General features: G+C 35.8%; 1 protein-coding gene across 6 annotated transcripts in view; it reads right to left on the bottom strand.

Moving 5' to 3' along the window:
* CSNK1G3 (casein kinase 1 gamma 3) overlaps positions 1-25642 on the bottom strand; it is a 112886-nt gene that overhangs the window by 33301 nt on the left and 53943 nt on the right. For all 6 annotated transcript variants that reach the window (XM_032335489.1, XM_032335492.1, XM_032335491.1 and 3 more), the window contains exons 5-6: positions 12760-12908; positions 10893-11127 (exon numbers count right to left, since the gene is read on the bottom strand). In XM_032335489.1, the coding sequence (XP_032191380.1) occupies positions 10893-11127; positions 12760-12908 (384 nt within the window). The remainder of the gene's footprint in view (positions 1-10892; positions 11128-12759; positions 12909-25642) is intronic.

The raw sequence follows: 25642 nt of genomic DNA, 5'->3' as shown, positions 1-25642 counted from the left end.
TTAACAGGGTTTTATTGTTTGCTTATGCTTTTTTATGTCCTATCTGAAAATCTCTGACTAGTCTAAGGTTGCAAAGATTTTCTACTTTTTGTTTAAGAAATTCTACCATGTGGGTTCTTAAATTTAAATCTAGGATTCATTTGAGATAATTTTTCTTTTTGCTCCATATAGGATAAGGGTTTAAACTCATTTTCTTCAATACCGATACCTCGTTATTATCATATAGTATCTTTAAATACTATGCTCTCCACCCTTGATTTAACTTTGAACCCTTCTCAAAAACCAACTGAGATTTGAGTAGGGGTCCATTTCAGGACTCTGTAATGTGACCCATTTATCTATGTCTAGGCCAATAAATACCACCAAATATAAGACGAAAGGGAAGAGTAAAGATAAGTGAGGAAACCAATGATGACAAAAAAGATAATCAATTGAGAAAACCACAAAGTCAAAAGCTGGTTACATGAAAAACTCAATAAGACTGTATCACTAGGCTGGAAGACAGAAAACACAAATTACTAGCATCAGGAGCAACCAGGAGGCACCAGGACAGATCCTACAGATATCAAAAGAATGGTAAAAGAGTATTATGAACAAATATCATGCCAGTAAATTCAACAACTCGAAGAAATGAACAAATGTCTTAAAAGATAAATTACAAAGATGTGAACAGTTCTACGCCAATTTAAAAAATTTAATTTATAATCTAAAATCTTCCCAAAATATAACCAAAGGCCCAGGTGGCATCACTGCTGAATTCTATTAAACAGTTATGGAATAATACTAGCTCTACACAAACTCTTTCAGGAAGCAGAAGGGCATCTTTCCAAACTCTTTTCATTAATGATGTTACCAGTCAAAGGCATTTTACAAACAAAGGAAAATACAGGAAATGTCTCTCATCAATACAGTCGCAAAATCCTTCAAAAGTTAATACACGATGACTAGTTCATCCCATGAATTTAAGGTTGGTTTAATTTTCAAAAACCAACTATGTCATTCACCATGCCAATAAAATATATAAATCATATGATCACCTCAAAAGATACAGAAAAAGTACCTAATAAAACATAACATGCATTTATGATATTAAAACTCATTAAATAAGCAATAGGAAAAAAACTTCATTCTGACAAGGGACTTCTATGAAAAATCTGTAACATAATTCTTGCATGGCCATAATTCTTACTCCTACAATCAAGAACAAAACAAGGATGTTCACTCTCACATTATCTATTCAGTGTTTATGCTAGAAGCCTTGTTAGAACCAACAAAAAACAACAACAACAAAAAAAAAAAAAAGAAAGAAAAAATTAAAAGGTATTCAGATTGGAAATAAAGAAGTGAAACTAGTTTTTTCTGCAGGCCATATGACTATATAGGTGGAAAATCCAAAGTAATCTACCCCCCCCAAAAAAACCTATTAGAACTAGTACATGAGTTTTAGCAAGGTTACAGAATATAAGTTCAATATATAAAAATAAATTGTATTTCTATGAAAGCAATCAACTGGAAAACAGATTTAAAAAGCAGTACCATATGAAATACATATGAAATATGAAATAAGCAGCATATGAAATACTGTAAAGATAATTTTAAAAGACTGAATGATTTGCAAATACTGACCCCTCCCAAGTAGCATTCTTTGTTAAGGAGAGGAACACAGTATAAAAGGCAATTTCCCTTTAAATTCAAGGTGTGGGGCCTTAGTTACCAGAGTGCCAACAAGCCCTGATCATAAGGTAATCTTGCCTATATGACAGTCTCAGAAAGCAGTATTAGTCTCAAAACCTACACAGTATTTAAAAATTCAAGTCATAAATATAACCTAATATAATAAACCTCTTCTGTAACTCAGCCTGAAATGTTCCTTACCCTCGTAATTCTTTTCTTTGTCTTCTTTCATCAACTGACAAATTTGGAAGTAAATTTCACCATGTAGTGAGTAACAGAAGTCAAACACAGTAACTAAAGAATACCTCCTCAGGTCTTTAACAGATCTGTTTCATGGGGGTAAAAAAAAATTTCCCAAAGGTAATATGGCCCTTATTAGGCCCTGTTCACATTTTATAAAGCACTTAACTACAAAGGCCTGTTTGAAAATGGATATTTCCCTGGAAGCCAAGAATCCTCATTATAGGAACCCTTACTATGAGCAACGAAGAAATGAGAAAGTGATGATTTACTTTACAACAGGTATCATTAAAGAATCTTCTAAAGTAAGTTTTCCAATAAGTTTAAAAGTTATGTAAAGAGTCAATTAAAATTTTGCTATTTAAGAATATATGTATCACACAAAATACACAGAATCAGCACATACTGAGAGCCTACTATGGGTCAATGTGTGATACTGTGTGACAGTATGTGATGTGACAATGTGTGATGACTGTTTAAAATTCTACCTACACTTAAAGCAGCAGTAATCCCAAATAAGAAAACAAAGGCTCAGAAAGGCTAAGAGAGAAGCCTAATACTATGCACCTACAAGAGAAAGGCAAAATTCTAAACCACATCTGCACTTTTTTCAGAAAGCAAAGGCAAAGTAGAACCAATTAATCAAACATTTACTGTACATCTTCTGCAATGCTTTTCTACTTAAAAGTCCTACTCTTTAACTGAACATTATTTTCCTCTTTTTAAACTACTTTTATTTCTCACATGCTTAGAACTATTTCTATTTTGACTTAATTTCAATTTAATTTTCAGCAACAGAAAAATATTCCCTTCCTTATTAACTCAAATTTACCTCTGTCAAAGAAAAAATAGATCAAATGCTTACAAGCAGGAAACCTTCTAATATATACATAAGTATTTGCAAAAGAAACCCTCATTACTGCATTTTCCTACAAAAATGAAAAACAATGAGGCCAAAAGACATGTTAGTTAATACTAAATACAGGCAAGACAAGAGAGCTCAAAAAAAAATTTTAAAAAAACTCCCACTGAAGAAAATTTAAACCATTCTTTATACATAAACAACAACAAAAAAATTACTACAAGCAAAGGTTTCACTTTATATTTCCTTCTAAAATGTTGAAAATTATTTTTCCCTAACAGCGCCCCCCGCAAAAAAACTCTTCTTCAAAATTCACTGAGCTTGTTTACATGTTCCAAAATTACATAATTAACATGGTTTTTGTTAAATGAAAACACAAACCTATTTAGCAAAAGAAAGGGCACAATTATGCAAGACAATGTGCAGCAACAGCTACCAATCCAGATACCCAATGTTGCAATAACCAGAATGCATAAAGGAAAAAAAAAGGTTTCAGAGTGATGGAACCCAGCACATGCATTCACCTGATTACTAAAGAAGTGCTCTTGAAATCCAGTTCTCTTAATTTAGATAAAATCCAATAAATTTATCAGGAGAAGCAAACCAAAAACCAAGAAGAGTGAAGTACTGCCAACAACAGTACTACACATGATAATAAACAGTATGCTATGAGACATTTAAATACCAATAAAAGCCTTTTAAAAAATAACTACTCTCAGACTGTAAACCTACAGCAATTGACACATAAGAAAAGGTGCTACACACCCTATGTCATCAGAGAACTCAAATTAAAACGATGAGATAACACTACTGCCACATAATGATTTATAAGAAATATATATTTGGGGGCACCTGGGTGGCTCCGTGGGTTAAAGACTCTGCCTTTGTCTCGGGTCATGATCTCAGGGTCCTGGGATCAAGCCCCGCATCAGGCTCTCTGCTCAGCAGGGAGCTTGCTTCCTCCTCTCTCTCCGCCTGCCTCTCTGCCTATCTGTGATCTCTCTGTCAAATAAATAAATAAAATCTTTAAAAAAAAAAACAAAAAGAAAGAAAAGAAATATATATTTGGTCATTCAGATGACCAGAATATATATCTCAAGATATATTAGGTCTTTAGCCACATTTCGTGAAAACACTTCAGAGCCATAAAGGTGAAATGGGTGTTTGGTAACTAATGAAGGTGAATCTTGAACCCTAGATCACGGGCTGGGATTGCCAGGGAGATCAACCTTATGATTAGAGGGTTGGGACTTTCAGTCCCAGCCCCCAACCTTCAGGGAGGGAAAAGAGGCTGGAGGTTAAACTAGCCAATGGCCAATGCATTAGTCAATCATGACTATGTAATGAAGTCCCCATAAAATCCCAAAAGGACAGCTTTCTGGCCCTTTTGGGAGAGCTTCCACACTTGGGGATCCAGAACACCTACATGTGTCACCAAGCCAGGGCCCAAGCTGCACAAGGACAGAAGTTCCTTTGTTTAGGCTCCTATCCTACATCTGACTGTTGATTTGTATCCTTTATTATGTCCTGTAATAAAATCATAAACCTAAGTAAGTGCTTCCCTGAGTCTACAAAACCACTCCAGCAAAGAAACTTGAACTTAAGGAGGAGGTAGCTGGAGCCTCTAATCTGTCCATGGTCAGTCAGAAGCACAGGTAACACCCTAGAGTTTGCAAGTTTTATCGGAAGCAGTGGTTGGTGAGTGGTCTTGTAGGATGTAATCCTTAATCTTGTGATCTGATGCTATCTCCAAGTAGACAGTATCAGAATTTAAGCTGAACTTTCAGACATGCTGCTGGGGTCTGAGGGCTTCTTACAACACACTCTTAACATATGATCTAGCACTGCCCTTGGTATTTACCCAAAGGAGATGAAAACTTAGGTCCCACAAAAACCTGCACATGGATGTTTATAGCAGCTTTATTCATAACTGCCAAAACCTGGAGGCAACCAAGATGCCCTGGAGTAGGTGAATTGGTGAATGAACTGTGGTATATCCAGACAATGGAATGGTGCTCAGCATTAAAAATAAATGCTATCAAGTCATGGAAAACCATGGAGAAACCTTAAATGCATATAACCAAGTAAAAGAAGTCAGTCTAAAAAGGTTACATATTGCTTATTTCAAATTACATGGTATTGGGAAAAGCAAAACTATGAGGACAACAAAAAGATGTGGCTGCCAAGAGTTTGGAGGGTGGGAGGTGGGAAGCGAGGGATGAGTAGGTGGGGCATCGAGGATGCCTAGGGAAGTGAAACTCTCCCGTATAATACTATAATGGTTCATACATGTCATTATAAATGTATCCAAACCCATGGGATAGACTGTGCAAGTCACAGAATGTGCAAGACCAAGAGTAAACTACAGACTCCACAGAGGCTAATGACGCATCAGGGTAGGCTCATCACTTGTACCTAATGTACTACTCTGGTGAGGGATGCTGACAGGCGGGGGGGGTGGGGGGGGTGCTGCCTGTGTTGGGGCAGGGAGTATAAGGGAAATCTCTGTACCTTCTGCCTAATATTGCTGTGAATCAAAAACTGTTCTTAAAAAAAAAATGCTCTAAAAAATTACATTTAAAAAAAGCACTACTATTTAAATGCATTTTCTCTTAGCTTATTTAAATCAAGGTATACATCCTAACATTCCCTAACTGAACTTGAGGATATCACCATATAATAGTAATCACACAAAATTTACAAAGCTGAGTCATCCAGAAAATGTAAATTATGTTCATTGTATTTTGTTTAAGAAAGCAAGGAATTGTGCAATTCATTTTTAAATTGTTAAAACGTAATTATAAAATGTAAATACATGTTTTTCAACTGCTAAGAAGCTGTTTGGGAGCCTGAGAGCTGTCCTCGGGAATTTGGGCAATTAACCTAGAAATTATATGAATCACACACCATCAGATGACAGCACAGAAAGAAGACATTTTTGTAAAATCATAAATTCTGTGATCCCTTCACAGAGCTTACCACTTAGAGGCTTGAAATGTTATTCTTCTATGCAACACAGATTTTTTTATTAACATTTACAAAGCAACTGGCAGTTTATTCTTCAATCCTAATCCCTTAGTTCATGAATATTCAATATTAATTTAAAAAAAAAACAATTCTACTACTACTTAATAAAGAGAAATGCAGAGTATTTACTTCAAATGACTTCAACAAGACCAGTTTTGTCATGAAAGGAAAAATGAGTGATCCAAAGGAAGATTATAAAATGAGGTTCAGGGGTGCCTGGGTGGCTCAGTGGGTTGAAGCCTCTGCCTCTGGCTCGGGTCATGATCCCAGAGTCCTGGGATCGAGCCCCCCACTGGGCTCTCTGTTCACTGGGGAGCCTGCTTCCTCTTCTCTCTCTGCCTGCCTCTCTGCCTACTTGTGATCTCTCTCTGTCAAATAAATAAATAAAATCTTTAAAATGAGGCTCAAAGGAGTTGACCAAAACAAAAGTCTTGAAAAAGTATTAAAAATAAGACACTCAAGCAGACACAATTTTAAAATAACATTTCAACATAATAGTAAAGAAGGCTTCCACTAGAGCAGACCACAGAAATCCACGTGTCACACACAGCTTTTATAAGATTTCATCTTGAACAGTGACTCAAGAAGGTATAAGAAGGTACACAGTGAATAAAGACATCTGCCTACTTAACATTAATTGTGCAGTGAAGATATATATAGATATATGTATATATCTATATATATGTCTCACAGGAATAAAGAGGTTAAAATCCACACTGTGATTTTACACTATTCCAGCTTTTTCCTTTTTAAATCTGATACAGTGCACCAATCTCCACAAAGGAAAAATACTTATAAACGTGCACAAAGGTCTGACCAAATTCTCTCTTTTGAAATGCTCATGTGTGGAGAAAGTCCTTGAATGCACAAGAGTAAAGAATGAATAAGAAGGCTTTAATTCCTATTAAAAGAGTAATCACCAAAGTCCAGGCAAAGCCAAAAGGAAAAAAATATATAAGCAAATTAAAATCACTACTAGAAGATCCCATTTTCACTACTTGTCCTTTTCTATCTGTTCCTGACTCCTCACAAAGCTAGTGCTTTAAACTCAAAACATCACTAAAAAGCCCACGTTCACAGTCATCTCACTTATAAAAATGCTTTAACTCTTCAGCACTTAAACTCATGTGACTTAAACCTACTCTCAATTTCTGAAAAAACAGGAAATCATGTAATCTGGGAAACAAATTTTCTCTGCCCATCTACTTCCCAAGTACTACATAAAAATTAAGAAGCAAGGCTTTTGTAAATAGGAGAAAGTAAGGATTAAAGCCTTTGTTCTTTGCAATACTTGCCAAAGAAATATTTTGTTTGTTTTCTTGCTGAAAAAGGAGTAAAAAGATTACTGTAATAGTTAAATGCCATTTCCCAAGCTCTGAAGGCTTTTCCTAACAGGGACAAACATATCAGATTCGCTTTGCCATTTCTACAAATAGAATGCTGTTACATGTGCCATTGTTCAGATAAAAAAAACATCGGGCCATAAGGAAGTTGTGACTTCATATCTCACAATAAAATGGTGGTGAACCTTTGTTAGTTGTTATGCAATAGCCTGTTAACAACTACCATGAAATGAAAATCTCTCACAGACACTGTTCGCATAAATACAGGTGTGCCTGATTTTAACAGAAGACACAATCCGGAAAATTGTGTATCTATGAAATCTTATTTTAAATCTGTCACCAAAGTTTGCTTTCGAAAGGCACTCCCCCAAAAAACACTACCTGAATGCAACTAATTTTAGATATTTGAAACTTACTTTTCTTGAAGTAAGGCAGATTTATATTTTTCAGGGATTTTAGACAGCTGAAGAGAAATAATACCACAGCTCTTCTATTAAGAGCCTGTCAGGGAACACACTTTCAGTAAGCAAGTGCTATTAGTTCCAATGAGAGGAAGAAGCAGGGAATGCCATAGAGAGCAGGTAAGTCTCCAAAGAATGGTCAGAGAAGAAGCTATGACCAGGAGTTGAAGCCTGGGTCACATTACTGCTAAGGTCTTGAAGAAAAAGTGACTGTATACCACAAGGTACATTTAAGCAGGGATGATGGGTAAGTGCTGATCGGTTTATGTTTCTATTTTTCCTTGTGAGTGAGATGTCAGGGATGGAATCTAAAGAAATAAAGAAAATAAAGTCTGACTTTCTCTGATACGAAAACTGACCACGGTTTGAGACTTCAGAATAAACTACTACAAACATAACCTAGAACTGATTTTTTTTAGAAAGGCAAAGAGGTAACCCAATGGGAAAGAATATGGTATCATAAAAAGAACCTCAACCCCTAAGTCACACCATATGAAATTAACTGTAGACTGTAGAAGAAAACATAAAATGTCTTCATCTCCTGGGGACAAAGATTCCTCAGGATTCAAAAAGTAATGATCATGAAACAAAAATCTGATAACTGATTTCACAAATATTTACAACTTTTGCTAACTACTAACATCACTAAGAAAATAAGTAGGTAAGCGGCAGACTAGAAGAATCTATTCACAGGACATATACCTGGGAAAGAATTTATATCCAGAATATATAAAGAATTCCTATAAATCAACAATTAAATGACACACAGATCACAAAAGAAGATACACAAATGGTCAATAAGCACAAGAAGCAGAGCTCAGAATCATTAGTCATGGAGAAACAGACTACCACCACATATCCACTACAACAGCTAGAATGAAAAAGAAGGACAACTCCAAATATCGTCAAGACTGAAACAAACTGAACTCTCATTTGTTACTGGTGGAAACAGGAAATGGTATGAATGCTTTGGGGTACCGATGGGCAGTTTTTGATAAAGTTAAACGATACCTACCGTAGAACCCAATAGCAATTCCAATTTCAAGTATTTACCCAACGAACTCAAAACATATACCCACTGAAAGATTTTCAAAAATTCCTTATAGTAAAACACTGTTAATAATCAAAATGTTCATCAACATCAGAATAAATAAACCATTTGTGTGGTATATTTGTGCAATGGAATACTACTGAGCCTCAAAAAGAAACCTCTAAAAAAAAGTTACTGATACTTGAAAAACAAACATTAATCTCATAGTAAGCAAAAGAAGCCAGATGATCCCATTTATATGAAGTAACAGAACCAGCAAAACTCATCTATGGTGACAGAAATCACAACAGTGGCTACTTTTGGAGAAAGTGGGGGAGAGAACACAAATGAAGTCTAAGGAATTATAATAATATAAATCCTAACAGGGCTGTGGGCTACCCACATGTATACATATGTCAAAAATCACACATGATATACTCAAATGTTGTTAACTTTACTCAATGTACTTTTTATTTTAAAAAATGAACTTTTCAATAAAATAAGAATTACAAATACGGTCAATTCTAGTAAGCTTGCTTTACATACTGCTATTAGTTACCAATTCTGAAACAACATTCTGAGGATCCTAGGCTTCTAACTATGAGTAAAATAGAGTAGTGGTAGCCATAGTTCTCATTATTGGCAAAGGAAGACATATAGAGAGAAAAGACAAGGGAATTACACATATGGAAACGGAGGTACTACTTTGTGGTCTCAGAATGAAATTTAAAAGTATCATAATCAACTCAGGATTCTTAGTAGATAGGTATTAATATATGTATGTGTGGACATGTGTTTCACATACACATATGCATTTCGTAGTTCCACTGCAGAAGGGGCCTAGAAGCAATAACACACCAGTAGCAATGAGTATACCCAGTGCCCAGATCTTGCTTTCTGTATAACATTATCCAATAGAAGAACCCAGGGAAACTTGAAGAAACGTCTGTTTCTGGGTTAGAGCAGAGAAACTATAAGATGAATCTGGAACAAGCTGTAGCTCTAGAAAGTAAAGTTCTCAAAGAATCATGAGGATAAGCCAAAGGACAGAGCAGCCAGCTGAACTGGGCAACCAATGGCCAAATCTGGAACAACATGACAGTAGTGAACTATACTACTTTCAGTAAGAATCCATGAGTCCTTACTTACTTCAGTCAATAAATGGGAAAAAGAGAAAAAGCTTCTGCTTACATTAGATTATCAATAAATACATAAGGACTGATGAATTAGAAAATCATCCATGGATGGTAACTAAATCTAGTGGGTAAAATTTGATGAGAAGCAACATACTTGTATTTACATAATCTCACAAATTCATTTACAAAATACTTCTGAATGGCAAAGGGAAAATAGGAAACTTGTTAAGTATAGCTGAGCAGACACTACACTAAGCAAGGGATGAAAACTACATGCAACCAACTGACATCACACACCACCTGACATGATACACTGACAACACATCACTTCTGATTTTGTGCTACAGAGGCACACTCAAATATAATCATAAAGAAATTATGAGACAGACTCAAATTGAAGACATTCTATAAAATATCCTATAGATACTCCACAAAAATATAAAGGTCATGAACCAAAAAGAAAGGTGAAGAAGCGTTCCAGATAAAGAGACTAGAGAGATGTGACAAATCAATGAAATACATGTTCCTGGAATGAATCCTTGGTGGGGTGGGGGGAGGGGGAGAAGCTGTAAGAAACTCTGTGAGGTTGATATTATTTTATAAGGAACCCTCTTTAAAAAGTTAAATAATTTGTTTCAAGTCATACAATTTCTATACTGTAAACAGAACCACTAAGGTATGTACTCTCAGCATTCAATGTATTGGGCAGGATACCATCTCCTTGGCTGGCTGTATAGAAAGCCAAAGTCTCAATCAAAAATCTTCACACACACATTAAATGCAGTTAAAATTAAGAATTCTCTCATATTCTTTAATAAAAATAATCTTACGCATCTGCCTAACTGTATCAAAGTTGAACATTTCAAGTTTCAAGTTTATTTCACTCATATTAAAAAAAGAGTGAATGTAAGGATCTGTCATTCATTTACTCTAGAGCAACTTACTTTAAAAGAATTTTATTAAATATAAATCAAAGTAAACTCTAGCCAGATGTGATAAAGAAATTACAATAGAAGCAACTGTAATTCCCCCAAAATTGAACCATAATAACAAATAAAAACTCACACTCTTAGGATAGTTACTAATTCAAATTTCTGTACTTATGAAAGGTACACATACCTTTTCCTAAATGTGTGTTTATGCTCATATATCTAGCTGTTCCTGTAAGGCTCTTGTGTTCTCTGTATGGTATGTGTTTCTTTGTCTCTGGATCAATATATTCCTTTGCCAAACCAAAATCTATAATATGAATAACTTGCTGGGTTTTGTTTCCTGGTCGTCCTATTAAGAAGTTCTCAGGCTTTACATCTCTGTATATCAAGTTCTTTGAGTGGACATATTCCATGCGAGAGATCTTGATTCACACACCAAAAAAAAAAAAAAAGAGAAGAGAAAAGGAAGAAAGAAAGTTTTATTTCACGCTGTCACTAGCATAAAAAAGCATGATAGAGACAAGACAAAATTCTCACAATGAACACAACATAAAGAAGAGACCTATCAGAAAATAAAAATAATCTTATGCATCTGCCTAACTGTATCAAAGTTGAACATTTCAAGTTGTCTTATTAAAAAAAAAGTGAATGTAGGGATATCTGTTTCAACCCTTTAAAAGTAATATAATATCAGTCTATAGTTGCTCAAAAATATATCCAATTAGGACCAAAAGTCTTTGCTTTCACTGTACTGGTCAGTTAAAAATCTAAGTATTTGAATTTCATGAATTCCTTTCATACTGGTGAGCCAGATTCAGTCAGCACTTACAGATGATCCCACCTCAGATAATCAAAAGCGTTACTAATACCAAGTCTTGAACTGAGACTTGCAAAAACACATACTCATAAAGTTGCCATTTGTTCTTCCTTATCAATTCAATCATCGAGCAACTGTTACAGTTATATTAAAGAAACTGAGATCTAAACCATTAAATAAAAATAACACAGTACCCTTTAGGATATCTTTCTTTTTCACAATGTATTTATGTCTTTCCTTAGGTATTAAACATTTTAAAAGATCCTGAAACCAGAAAATCTTGTAAGATCACTTTAATGATAATACAGCACGTTTTCACCAATTCTTTTACACATTTTCGAATAAAGTTCATTGTACAAAATGTCACAATGTAGGACATTACAAACGAAAACAAAATTGCTTCATTTAGCAGTAATAATAGTTGACCACACAATGTAAACATACAGTCACTTAGGCCATTTTCATTCGTTAACAAATTCTGGAACCTAATATACAGTATTTCTATGACCCACACATTTCGGTAATGATATACGTTGATCATTTTCCAGGTGATAAGACCTTTTTTTAATATGTACTTTTTAATAGCTACCTATTATTTTACATCTATTAATAATTTACTGAACTAATCCTGTAATTTCTCTACATTTGGGTTGTTTCCCTCATTATGACAAACATCGTTGCACAAAAAGCTTAAGGATATGTGAACAGTTCCACCAGCTATATTTGTAGAAGTGGAATTAATGAGTCAATGGAGAAAAACAACTCGCAGATTTTGCAACATACTACTGGCAGAGATTTCAAAACTGCCTTAAATCATCCTCTGAGTGGTTTCCCCTCAGGTTCCCTGAAATTTAAATATTTTATAAGACTCCCTCACTGTTTCTTCTTTTCCTGGGCCATTAGAAATTATTACTACTAACATTATAAATCCACATTTCTGCGAGTTCCCTTTTCTATGCATTCATCTTCCTTATGAAAACAGGCCTAGAAACAAACGAGAACATTCTGACTTAAAGCAGTAAGGTATTAATTCTTTCACCCGAATAAAATACAGTTGGCTCAGTTATTTTAAGTTCTATGCATCCTAAAAAGACAGTGTGATGAAAAGTAGAAACTTCATTAGCTCAAATGTTCTGTAAAGGTAACGTCCAAAAGCCTGAAACTTGCAATACAAATGTGTGACCAAAAGAACCATATAAACCGTTCAAATAGCTTCAGAACCTCCTGCTTGACTTACCAGCTGGATGGCGATCATGAGAACGGTCTTAAGAGAAAACGTCCTGTCACATAAATCAAACAAATCTTCCAAACTAGGTCCCAGCAGTTCGAGCACCATGGCGTTGTATTTACCACAAGGGCCAAAATAGTAAACTTGAGGTATACCATCTGGGAGAAAGAAAAATGATTTTAATCACTTCCTCATCTTAAATGTCAAACTTCTCTTCCTAGGAAATTAATAAGCAATTTAAGAAATATTTTTGTATTTTTAAGAAGTGCAGTGGTATTTGCGCTTTTGTCTACACATAATGAACTTTTTCTGGGCCAACCTTCTCCCTCCCTGTATCTTCTTGCATGTTCCACAGGCAGCCTGGTCACACCTGTCCTGAACGACATCACAGACAGTGCTTCCGTGTTGGTCTCCAACACCGCACCAGAGAAGGGGGGGGTTCTTTTAGCCTCATATTTCCATGGCCTAGAGAAACACTTGCTACACAGGAAAGATTCTTTTTTTTTTTTTTTAAGCAAGTAGCCACTGTTCTCTTAAGTAAGTCGGAGGGAAGCATAATGCTAGCATCACCCTTCCAGATTCCCATCCTCTGGTATACACACATAGTACACTTCCCTCCCTGTGAGTGCAGGTAAAACCCCCGATATCACTCTTGCGGGTAGGTTATGTTATGTGACAAAAGCGACGCCATCAAGGCCCCATCAGTGGGTCTGATCTAATCAGGTAAGTCCTTTAAAAAAGAGGGTCTAAAGGCCAAAGATATTCAAAGCAGGAGAGAAGCTCTCCTGTTGGTTTTTAAGATGCAAACTGTCCCGCCGTAGAAGGCACCATGTGACCTGGAATGGTGGGCAGGCTCTAGGAACTGAATCCCATAGCCACAAGGAACTGAACTCTGGAAATAATCAGTGAGCTTGGAAAAGGACTCTGAGCCTCAGGCCAGACTCTTGTCCAGGCTTACACCTTGATTTCACCCTCGCAAAACCCTCAACAGAGGACCCAGTTCAGCTATCCCCCGAGTCCTGGCCCAAGGAAAATGAGAGATAAGGGTCTCTTGCTCTATGCCACTAAATACTAAGTAATTTATTATATGATAATGTAAAACAATACAAACTCCAAATATGAAGTCTAAATGCACAGAAATCATCTGGATTTGATTTTTTTGAACTAAGAGTTTCACGATAAATGAACATATCATCAGTGATCAATTTATCTTAAAATACATTTATTTATTCATTTGTACAAAGCAAACTTCTTCCATCTTCAATGTCTCACTTTTACTCACAAGTGATTTTTTTTCTGCTTACTAGTTTGATTCTAGTAATTTCAGAAGGGAAAAGACAATCTCAAGATATAACTTCCCTATTCTTTTTTAAACTGTCCTATTATTTTTTAAATACATTTCAGTTTGCTTCTCCATAACATTAGTAGTTTGGATAAGACCAGTTTTTCTCAAATGTGAATGAGTGAGCCAGCAGGCCATCTGGAAACAGGAAGACAAGATAATAAATCATGGCGGGGGTGGGGGAAGGGGGATAAGTTCAAACTGCATACATGACACCCCTTCCCAGAAAGATTCCTGACCAACCCCTCCATGTGTGTATGTCAGCACACCCCACCACACACACACACTTAACACTTCTCATCATCACAGAGTATCACTATTTTAGTGTCAGCCACTCTTATCAGAGCCTGTCTTGCATTCATGTGTCAGATCTACCCCTCACATGTGTAAAAGCAGAAAAAAAAAGTTCAGAAATAGTGAATAAGAATCTCACTAGAGTTTATTCTTTAATACTGCTTTTATTATGCTATTAAGAGCCTGGAGATGCAATTAAGACATTAAAACTTCTCAGCTACTAAGTTTTTTTTTTTTTTTTTTTTAAAGATTTTATTTATTTATTTGACAGAGAGAGATGACAAGCAGGCAGAGAGGCAGGCACAGAGAGAGGAGGAAGCAGGCTCCCTGCTGAGCAGAGAGCCCGATGCGGGGCTCGATCCCAGGACCCTGAGATCATGACCTGAGCTGAAGGCAGCGGCTTAACCCACTGAGCCACCCAGGCGCCCCTCAGCTACTAAGTTTTTAAAATTATTTCCACAATGCCTTTTGTTCCCCCCACTCTATCCCTGAAAGTTAATTTTCATGCTGTTAATTAAGCAATCTCTAATAACTCACTTCTACTCTTTAGCTTATTGCTTCTGATCTGTAGGACGAAAGCAAACCAGATCAATCAAGCTTGTTAGAACTATATATGAAAGGTAAAAACAAACAGGTTCTGAGGTTCTTCCATGAAAGGACTGTCAAAAGGCTTTCTGACTTCCTTCTGAGTCACCATCTGTATTCCTAATAATTAAAGTTGTTGTGAAATGACCTCTCAATAAGGTAGCAATATACTTTGGTTGATTAAATGACTGACTTAGGGACGCCTGGGTGGCTCAGTCAGTTAAGAGTCTGCCTTCACCTCAGGTCATGATCCCTAAGTCCTGGGGTGGAGCCCCCATCCGGCTCCCTGCTCAGCAGAAAGTCTGCTTTTCCCTCTGTCCCTCCCTCTGCTGTGCACATGAGAGTACACTGTCTCTCTGACAAATAAATAAATAAAATCTTTTTTAAAAAGTAATAAATGACTGATTTATTCAAATGTTTTCAAAGGTTTCCAAAAACAGAAAATCATTTCAGAAATCTCACCGTCTTACGTAATTCAATGAATGCTTACAGAACATCCACTATATCCTTATGTACATGGTGGAACACTATGGATTAGGGAGGACAAGACACCATGATCAAGGATAATTTAACCCAGGAATGCAACTTTAGGTTAACATCCAAATATCCACCAATGCAACTTACCACAGTAACAGAATTAATATGAAAAACCATCACATCATCTTAATAGATACTAAAAAAGCATGTGACATTAACTCTCAGCAAATCTGGAACTGAAGGTGACTCCTTCAACCTGGTAAAGGGCCTCTATGAGAAACTCATAACTAACATCATACTTAATGGTGAAAGAATGAATGTTTTCCATTTATGGCTGTGATCAGAACTAGGAGGTCCACTTTTACCTCTTTTATTCAACAGTGCAATGAAGCAAAAGAAAAAAATAAATAAAAGACATTCTCAAAAAATGAACAAAGACAGTCTGTTACTTAAGAAAAAGTGAAATAATTTACTTGTTCCTATTTGTTACCAATAATAAAATTCAAGCTTTCACATGAAAATCAGATTTTGGCTAAATTCATATCTGCCAGGATGACCTTTGAAAGTTCCCAATACTGGGTGCCTGGGTGGCTCAGTGGGTTAAGCCACTGCCTTTGGCTCAGGTCATGATCTCAGGGTCCTGGGATCGAGTCCCGCATCGGGCTCTCTGCTCAGCAGGGAGCCTGCTTCCTCCTCTCTCTCTGCCTGCCTCTCTGCCTACTTGTGATCTCTCTCTCTGTCAAGTAAATAAATAAAATCTTTAAAAGAAAAAAAAAAAAAAAAAAAAGAAAGTTCCCAATACTAAAAAGAAGAAAAACAGAATACCTTTTCTGATGAAACTGTGGTGACATTAACTATTATGACTTAATTTTAGGTAATACATATGGCAATATTGAAAATCTAATTCAGTAAATCAGTATTTTCCAAGTGACCAATGTATGTGTTTATAAAACCATGCAAAGGTAAATGATCTAAAGTACAGTGGATTTTAATGTAAGAGAGAATAGGAAAAGGTTTTTCCGTGTGGCTTCTAACTCTATACTGCAACTTGAAGAAACTACCACTGGTCAAGTTATAGTGTAGTGCCAAAAGGATGTTTATAATTTAAAAGTTAATTAATTAGCCTAGACTAACAAGGCTGTGAGTTAAAATCTTGTTAGAGAAATATGAACTGGGACATTCTGGGCGGGGTGCGGGGGGACAACTGCCCTAACCTTTCCAAAATAAACAAAAACATGCATACAACTATACTGAAGCTATGTTGTTGGGAACAGTGAAAGAAAGAAAAAGGAAGAAAGAAAAGAAAATTAAAGAAAAAGAAACCAAATGGGAACCACCTAAACATTCATCAACTCTAGACTAATTAAACCAACTCTGTCATACCCACACTGTGTAACTTAAAATAGCCTTTAACTACCTATGGAGATAAATTGTGAAGGACAAACTTCTGCTTTTTACTTCTATAAGTCTGAAGTGATTAATTTTGTCATTTACAACAACCATACATTACTTTTAAAATAAAATGTTTCTAATGAGTCATTAAACACAAATACGAAAGGAGACTGGAAGGAAAAACCAAAAAGCTAACAGATTCCTGGAAGTGTAGGTGATTTCTATTCCCATTTTTATACTTTTTAAACTTTTCCAAATTGCTATGAACAACCCCATGCTATTTTTACAATTAGGAATAAAATACTCATTTTTAAAAGATTCTTCTGGGACCACAAAGAATATCTTGAACTGGAAAATGATTTAGACTCCATTTATTTAATCCATGTATTAATTCCCTGAGCAAGTATTTCTTAAACATTCTCCCAAATACTGAAGATTATGTAAGGGTACCTCTACTCTTGTTAACTCTTAGCTTCATTCCGGAGCTTCTAAAACAAAGCTAAGTATATCATTCTGACTCTGTGGCCTTATAATGTGTGTGGCTTCCCCAGCCCTCCCAGCATACCCCACTAACACAAGGTACAGGCCTTATTCAAAGGTTCTGATTTACTCTGCCTTATTTTGAGCTCTTCTAAAGCTGCACTTCAAAAATTTCTACTCCAGTTCTACCATCCAAGCTGCCAAGTTCAATTTTTACCCAACTTTCAAATCTCCTCTTATCAAACAATCTCTATTAAGCATGACATGATTTTTTTAATTATTAACACACAATTTCCCATAGATGAGGAAAGGCACGCGTAAGTAAATCTGCTTCGCTCTATTTCATACAAGCCAACTCGTTGCCAGGAGAAATACCATGAATCTAACATGCACAGTCAATCAAGCTATTTACATAATATACCTTTGAGCATAATAACACCATGAGAAAAATCAGCAAAGAGACAAGAACTTTGTTTTCTCAAAAACTCCCTTAAATGGCTTCAAAGTGTCTCAAAATTACATAGCTCTACTTTACTCATGATGGCTAAATTCCATAAACAGCATTACATTTTATTGAGTAAATTTAACACGTAATCTAAATTTGAACGAAAATACTTCAGCTCTATCATGCAACATAATTTTACCTTAAAATATGACTCAGCAAAAATTTCTGAGGGGGAAAAAAGAAAAAATAACTCTAAATGACTCTTCAAGATACATACTGTTCTATGAATCAATGGGTGTACAAACTTCTTAGGTAAGTATTAAGAACGTATCTCAATACCAATTTCATGTCACTGAAGTATAAATTCAAGAGTTGTAATTTTTCCTAAAAAATCAAGAACGTAAAGCAAACACTATAAAGGTCAAACTAGAATTTCATTTCCCAGGACAAGTTTGGGCAGTTTTCTGAGCAAACAAAATTAAGTTGTTAGGCGTCAGGAAACGTTGCAACCAACGAACAGGAGCTGGGGAGTACCCCAAGCAGCAACAAAACAAAACCACCCCAGCCAGTATGAATATGAGAGGCAAGACCACCCGGTAGAGGATTTATGGAAGGAGAGATGAAGGTAAAGAAGGTGAGAGAGAAGAGAAAGGCAGGAAGAAGGCTTAGAAGGAAGAGTAATGAGGTGTTACATCATTATCCATGCCTCCTGATCACAGTACCTGGCTACTTAATTGCAGGAATGCAAATGAACTAAGAGGCAGGAGCAAGCTTTGTACTTGGTCTCACATCCAGTGAAGTTTCAACTGTAAACTCACACTGCACCCAGTTTGACTTGTTCTAAAATTCTTTGTGAGACTACTATAAAGAGCCATCCATGCGAATTTATGGAAGTTAGTTCTGATCACTTCCAGTATCACTGATTCTCAGGGCTGCTTATTAGCACCCCTCATCTTCAAGACAAGTGTATCTATTCCCAACAAAAGCTGAAGAGTGGGCAAAAATACAAAATTCATATACTATTTGAAAATACAATCTCACCCTTAGTCTCCTAAAATTGATTTTAAAAGAGTACATCTGCTCTGCTCTGTTTCACATGAGCCAGGAGAATTACCATGAACCTAACATGCACATTCAATCAAGCTATTTACATAACATACCTTTGAGTATTAATAATGCCATGGAAAGATCAGCACAGGGACAAAAACTGTTTCAGTTTTCTCAAAAACCCCCTTACTTTAATGGCTTCAAAGTGTCTTCATTTTCTATTTCAGCCTTCTATTTAAGTGATAAAACATTCATTAATTTAAGTCACAGAACAGTATCAGGTCTAACAAACACTTTTAAAGACTGCTTAGTACTTATGCCAGGTGTGGAAGTACTTCTGCCAGGTGTGGAAGTACTTCAGTTCCTTAGAGTTGGGCGACAATTAAACATTATCATTAAAAGAAATAATATCATGATGTTTCTTTCCATTTTTCAGGTCTGGTATTGTTCTTAGGGGAAGGATTAGAACAAAACCATTAACCTTCTGATTAGGAAATTTGAACTCTACAGATATGCTTAAGAAAACTTAAAATCTGACTAGAAATACTATACAGAATTATCACGCAGGGTATGTTCTTTTCCAAGGAAGTTTTACTTTAAGGTGCTCTTAACCTTTACCATAAATGCTTTCACTCTCAGCTCAGCAGTTCTCAACAGGTGCTCTGGAGATACACAGTTGGGGGGTAGGGGTGGCCCATGAGATCCTTTCAGGAGGTCAATGACATCAAAATTATTTTTGTAAAAACACTAAGATGTCATTTACCTTTTTCACTCTCCTCTCACAAGCGAAAAGTCGAATTTTTCAGAGGTTATATGACATGTGATATGGCAATGGACTCAACGAAGAAGAAGAAAAGGAGTATCTAGGTGTTTTTTAGTAAGCCACACATTAAAGAACTGTGCAAATTTGTAAAATAAGGACACTTTTCTCAGATATTTTTGATTTGGAAAATATGGTAAGTTGTAATTATAAAATGTCAGTGATATTTAAAAATGAATTAATACAGCAACATATTTATATTTCTGTTTTGAGTTCTCATAAGGTAAAATATCAATAGCTACTAACTCACAACAAAAGGTCTCTGGGATCTTCAGAAAGTTTGAAGAGGTAAAAAGGATCCGGATACCCAAAAGTTTGAGAAATGCTGACCCAGCTGTACAGCAAGCTCTAATGTGAACAAGCAGGTGCACTGAGTTCCAGACTTGGCCAACAGTGGTTCCATTACATTCCAGCCCCCACAGTTAGTAATAAAATTCTACCATACCCCCAAATGAAATAAAGCCACCTCACTGTAAAAAGAAAAAATGAAAAACAAAAAACAGTCCTTTCTGTGATAATTCTATTTACACATTGAGATTATTCTAAACTTCAGAGAACATTAAAAAAATAACAACACCAACACCTACAAATAAGTATTGTTCATTATATTGAATACTGAATATTACATGAATAAAGAATATTGTATGAATATCAAATAAAATTATATTCATTATGTAATGTCCTATTATTCATTATTTAGTTATTATTCTCTGGGCCTAATTAATTAAGGAAAAAAATAAATCCTCTGTATCATTTTCACCCCCAACCTTCTAGTTTGCAAATGTTTTTCTCACAATGGGATACTTGATATTTAAATCAAAAATTAAAACAAAATATGAAATCATACTGTTTTTAATGGCCTTAAACTTTGAATCTTTTTACTATTACATAGAGAAATTTTAAAATGATGCTGCATTTTAGAAAATTAAATCCATAACCATTTAGTCCTACTCTATTCAAAGGTATTTTTTTTTTTTTTTAAGATTTTATTTATTCATTCGACAGAGAGAAATCACAAGTAGATGGAGAGGCAGGCAGAGAGAGAGAGAGGGAAGCAGGCTCCCTGCTGAGCAGAGAGCCCGATGCGGGACTCGATCCCAGGACCTTGAGATCATGACCTGAGCCGAAGGCAGCGGCTTAACCCACTGAGCCACCCAGGCGCCCCTCAAAGGTATTTTTTAAATTTAAGATTCTTATGTGATTAATTTCTCACTAAAGATACTATAATTACCATATCACATACAACTAATCTAGTATCTGCACCATATAAACCAAACTAAAACCACTGTTAACCCTTCCTTCTTATATTGATAACGTACAGCATTCTTTAAATGTACACATTTTCCATCAACTATAAGGGCTTCAACACAAAAACTTTGTATACTTTTATCAAAAGTAGCAACATACTTGTGTATTAAGAGCTCAACATTCCATAAGTGACAGAAATTCCCATACAGAGAGGCCTCCATAAGGAATGAGGAATATTATGTATACTTAAGAGGACTTCTAAAAGCAATTCAGCTAAGAGAAAAGGGAACTCTAGGAAGCTGCTATATCAACTGTAGGTTATCTGAGCCGAGATTAAATCTACACTAACCACTGGCTCACCCATACAATATTCTTTATTATGTTTGTTAATACCAAAATACAATAGGTGACATCCTAATTAATATATTCACTTAACATTAATAGTTTTTACATATTTTCTCTGTTTTCTCAAATAGACGGAAAGAGTAGATACATGGAAAGAGTAGAATTTCTTAAATTTCTTCAACAAAGAAAAACTCTAATCAGGCTTCTCTATGAATAAATGAAACTTCAGATATTAACAAATGGATATAGCCAGGTTTAAAAGCTTTGTACTGTTACAACCTTTCTTTTAGTAAATAGTATGATCAAATTTCCATACATTATGGGATCAACAACACACATTCAGCTAGCAAACAGACCGAAACTGCCTTGAAAAGATGTGAAAATGGAGGCGTCTATAAAACACAGAGGCAACAACTAAATCCTGACTTTTTAACAAGACACAAACCAAGAAGGCAGAGGGGTCAGTACAAGGCAGGGAGAGGAGCTCTTTTAACAGCCCCTGAAAGACAATACTACGAATAGGTATGATTTCTGAAAGAGCCACTGCAGCTATTATCAAATTATTGTTTAGAACTACATAGTTCAGAGCACATCAAAAAGCCAAGGCATGGACTTAGAAACAATGATTTAACATATGCATGGTCTCAAACAGGGTGTTTAATATCACTCCTATAGCTGCAGATTTCCAACAACAGTAATTTATAACAGAAAAAAGATTATTCTACTTCCTTTGGTAAGCAATAATTTATGACAAAGAAAGGTTGTTTTAATCTCTGAGAGAAAGATTATCAGCTAATAAAGAGATTCTGAGGAATAAATAATTGCCCCCCAACAGAGGGGCCTTGGAAAACCATTTGATGTGAAGAATTAACAAAAAGAAACAATACTTAGAATCACTGATCTTCAGAGAAAATTACCCCATAAATTTCAAAACATAGTCCCTGCACTCTCATCAAGTATCAACAATTCAAGTAAATAAAAAACCACATTATTCTAATAATTAAACCCTATCTTCTCTACAAAGTTATTATTTTTAGATGGCTGAACTGTACAGTTCAGTTAATTAGATAACTATCTGGCTATCTCCTAGGTTTATCGTTTCCATTATTTCAAAAAATACTTATCATTGATTTTTTTTTCCTTCTACTTCCAGATTCCTAAAATGAGGAATTAAATTTGCCTAATTAGAGAATAATACACAAATGAAATAAGTTAAAACAAATAAAATTTTTGAAATGGTAGGGCTATGCTTCTGTGTCAGAAATGAAATAAATTAAAATTATAATACTATAACAATCTTTATAATACTGATATATCAAACTTTCAAAACCCATCACAGAAGTTTTAAAAAAACACTACAGGAAATTCTGGGAATTCTATATCACAACTTCACATCTAGTAAAAGAAAACAGTACCTCTCATTTAAGAATTTATCAGTTCAATCATCTACCAAGGAACTACAATTGTCAAGCATTCTGCTCAGTTTCAAGGATAAAAAGGCAAATATATCATTTTATTTGCCTCAAAGAGTTCAACTGTTAGTGGAGGGGAAAAACATAAGCAAACAATAATGAAATATAGTATGATACATGAAAAGCAAAGATATATTCAAACTATGTCAGGTCAAAGAAGAAGCATTTTTGTAGAGAGTGAAAAACAATGTCAGGAAATGCATTGCAAAAGAGTTGATATTTAGCTAGGGCCTGAAGAAACAAATTTGTTGAGAAAGAAAGACATTCCCAAAGGAGAATACATACAGATGAAAATACAAAGATCTTTTCAAGGAACAGTAAATTGAGAGCAACCAGAAAAGTGAGTTCCCAGAAAGACAAAGAAATTTTATGCTAAATGGTAGGACAGAACTCTGTGTTCATCCTAACTGGCCAAAATCAAAAGATAATCCAAAAAAAGCAAACAGGCCTTTGAGAAGAGAAAAAGATCACTGAAAAAGTAAGGAGAAAAGAAGGGAGGGAGCAAAATTCTAAGTATACAGAATTTCTCATTCCACTAGGGACAAAAATGAATAACTAAATTTTAAGAATGGAGGCAAGAGGTAAAGAATTGGAAGTTACGGAGCGCCTGGGTGGCTCAGTGGGTTAAAGCCTCTGCCTTCGGCTCAGGTCATGATCCCAGCATCCTGGGATGGAGCCTCACATGGGGCTCTTTGCTCGGCAGGGAGCCTGCTCCCCCCACCCCCTTCTCTCTCTGCCTGCCTCTCTGCCTACTTGTGATCTCTGTCAAATAAATAAATAAAATCTTAAAAAAAAAAAAAACAGAATTGGAAGTTATCCTTATTTAGACACCAATTTCATCTTTTTCTCCCTCCTCCAGTTTCAAAAAATTTAAGATCTTAAGATAAAAGCCACATACGAAAAACAGGAGGAGGAAGCTAAAGGGAGCCGATGCCTTACTTTTGAGCAACTATATCAACCCTACAATGGTCTGTCTACCTGAGAATTCCTTGTTTATTTTTCCTCACAAAACATCCCTTCACTTGTGTAACTACTGCTGTCGTGATTCCTGTTACTGACGAAGTCATTCGTGCCCAACGCCAAGGTCAGTGTGTTTTTATCTCTGTTCCTCTTCTCAAGTCACACTCTACTCTCCCCTGGGGGATCCCAGCCATTCCCTTCGTCTTAGAAACCACCTATGTGCTAATGACTCCCAAATCTAGATCTTCTTTGACTCAGTAAATGCTGACTGGACATAACAAAACAAGACTATTCAATATATCACATCTTCGCTATCACAGAACGTGATCATGGTATCAAACACAATATTATTATAATCCTATGGAAAGCTAAGTAGTAAGAGAGAGCCAATCCCTCATCTAAGCACTAAAGCTATACAGTCCCACTGTCTGTAAAAAACAGATTCAATGAACAAATGAGAGAGAAAACAGGGAAAAAACTGGGCAGTTAGAGAAAGAGAACAAGAGACATAAGGACTTACTGGAGGTTCAAAACCCAGACAGGCAGAACTAGAGAAATTATGTATGTTTTCAGAGACAGTTCAATAAATAATTCTAAATCTTTTCAAATCTGTTTTTAAAATTTTTTTTTAAATTTATTTACTTGATAGAGCACAAGTAGGCAGAGCGGCAGGCAGAGGGAGAGGGAGAAGCAGACTCCCCACTGAGCAAGAAGTCCAAGGCGGGACTTGATCCCAGAACTCTGGGATCATGACCTGAGCCGAAGTCAGATGATTAATGACCCAGGCAGCCCAAAATAAATCCATCTCTTAATTTTTGTTTTTACTGTGGTCAGGCATACATGATAGAAAATGTGTTATTTTAATCATCTGTCCGTGTGCAGATCAATGGCACGAGGCAAATATTCACACTGCTGTGCACCCGGCACCACAACTAAACTCCAGAACGCTTTCATCACTTCATACTGAAACTCCATACCCAAGAAATAATATTTTCCCATTTCCATATCCCCTCAGGCCCTGGCAACCACCATTCTGCTGCCTGTCTCTGTGAATCTGACTACTCTCGGTACCTCAAATAAGTGGAATTACATAGTATTTGTCCTATTGTGACAGGCTTATTTTAGTTAGCAAAATGTCCCCAAGGCTCACCTATATTGTACTATGTGTCCAAACTTCCCTTCTTCTTTAAGACTGAGTAATATTTCAGGGTACCTGGGTGACTCAGTTAAGCGTCTGGAGTCCCAGGATCAAGCCCAACATCTGGCTCCCCGCTCAGCAGGGAGTTTGCTTCTCCCTCTGACCCTCCCCTTTCTCGTGCTCTCTAAATAAATAAATAAATAAAATCTTAAGAAAAAAGACTGAATATTTCATTGTATGTATAGATCGCATTGTTTATCTGTTCATCCACTGATGGACACTTAGGTTGTTTCCACTTTTTACTGCAAATCATGCTGCTCTGAACATAGCTGTTTGGATATCTGTTAGCAGGCAATCTTTGGTACAGATAATAAGTGGGATTGCTGCATCAAATGGTAATTATAGGTTTGATTTTTTTTTTTTTTTTTTTGGAGGAACTGTTTTCCACAACATCTGCAGCTGTACCATTTTACTGTCCCCTCAGCAATGCACCAAGATTTTTATTTTTCCACCTTCATACCAACACTTGTTGACTGGTTGCTGCTGTTTTTCATTTGTCTGAAAACAGCCATTCTATGGGTATGAAGTGGTGTATCTCTGTAGTTTTGATTTACATTTCCCTAATGATGACTAATACTGAGCATCCTTTCAGGTGCTTATTGGCCATCTGCATATATTTGGAGAAAAGTCTACTCAAACCCTTTGCCCACTTTTGAAGTGGACTGCCTGTTTTCTCGTGGTTGAGTTTTAGGGGTTTGTTAAATAGTGTAGCTATTGATTAACTATACCTATTTTTAAAGGGAACTAACAAGGAAACTGCTACTTAAATAAAACTTAAAGTACCTTA

Source organism: Mustela erminea, chromosome 3 (genome assembly GCF_009829155.1).
Source record: "Mustela erminea isolate mMusErm1 chromosome 3, mMusErm1.Pri, whole genome shotgun sequence".
In the NCBI taxonomy this organism is placed as follows: Eukaryota; Metazoa; Chordata; class Mammalia; order Carnivora; family Mustelidae; genus Mustela; species Mustela erminea.
The sequence above is the reverse complement of the archived record's forward strand: the minus strand, read 5'-3'. Positions and strand labels throughout refer to the sequence as shown.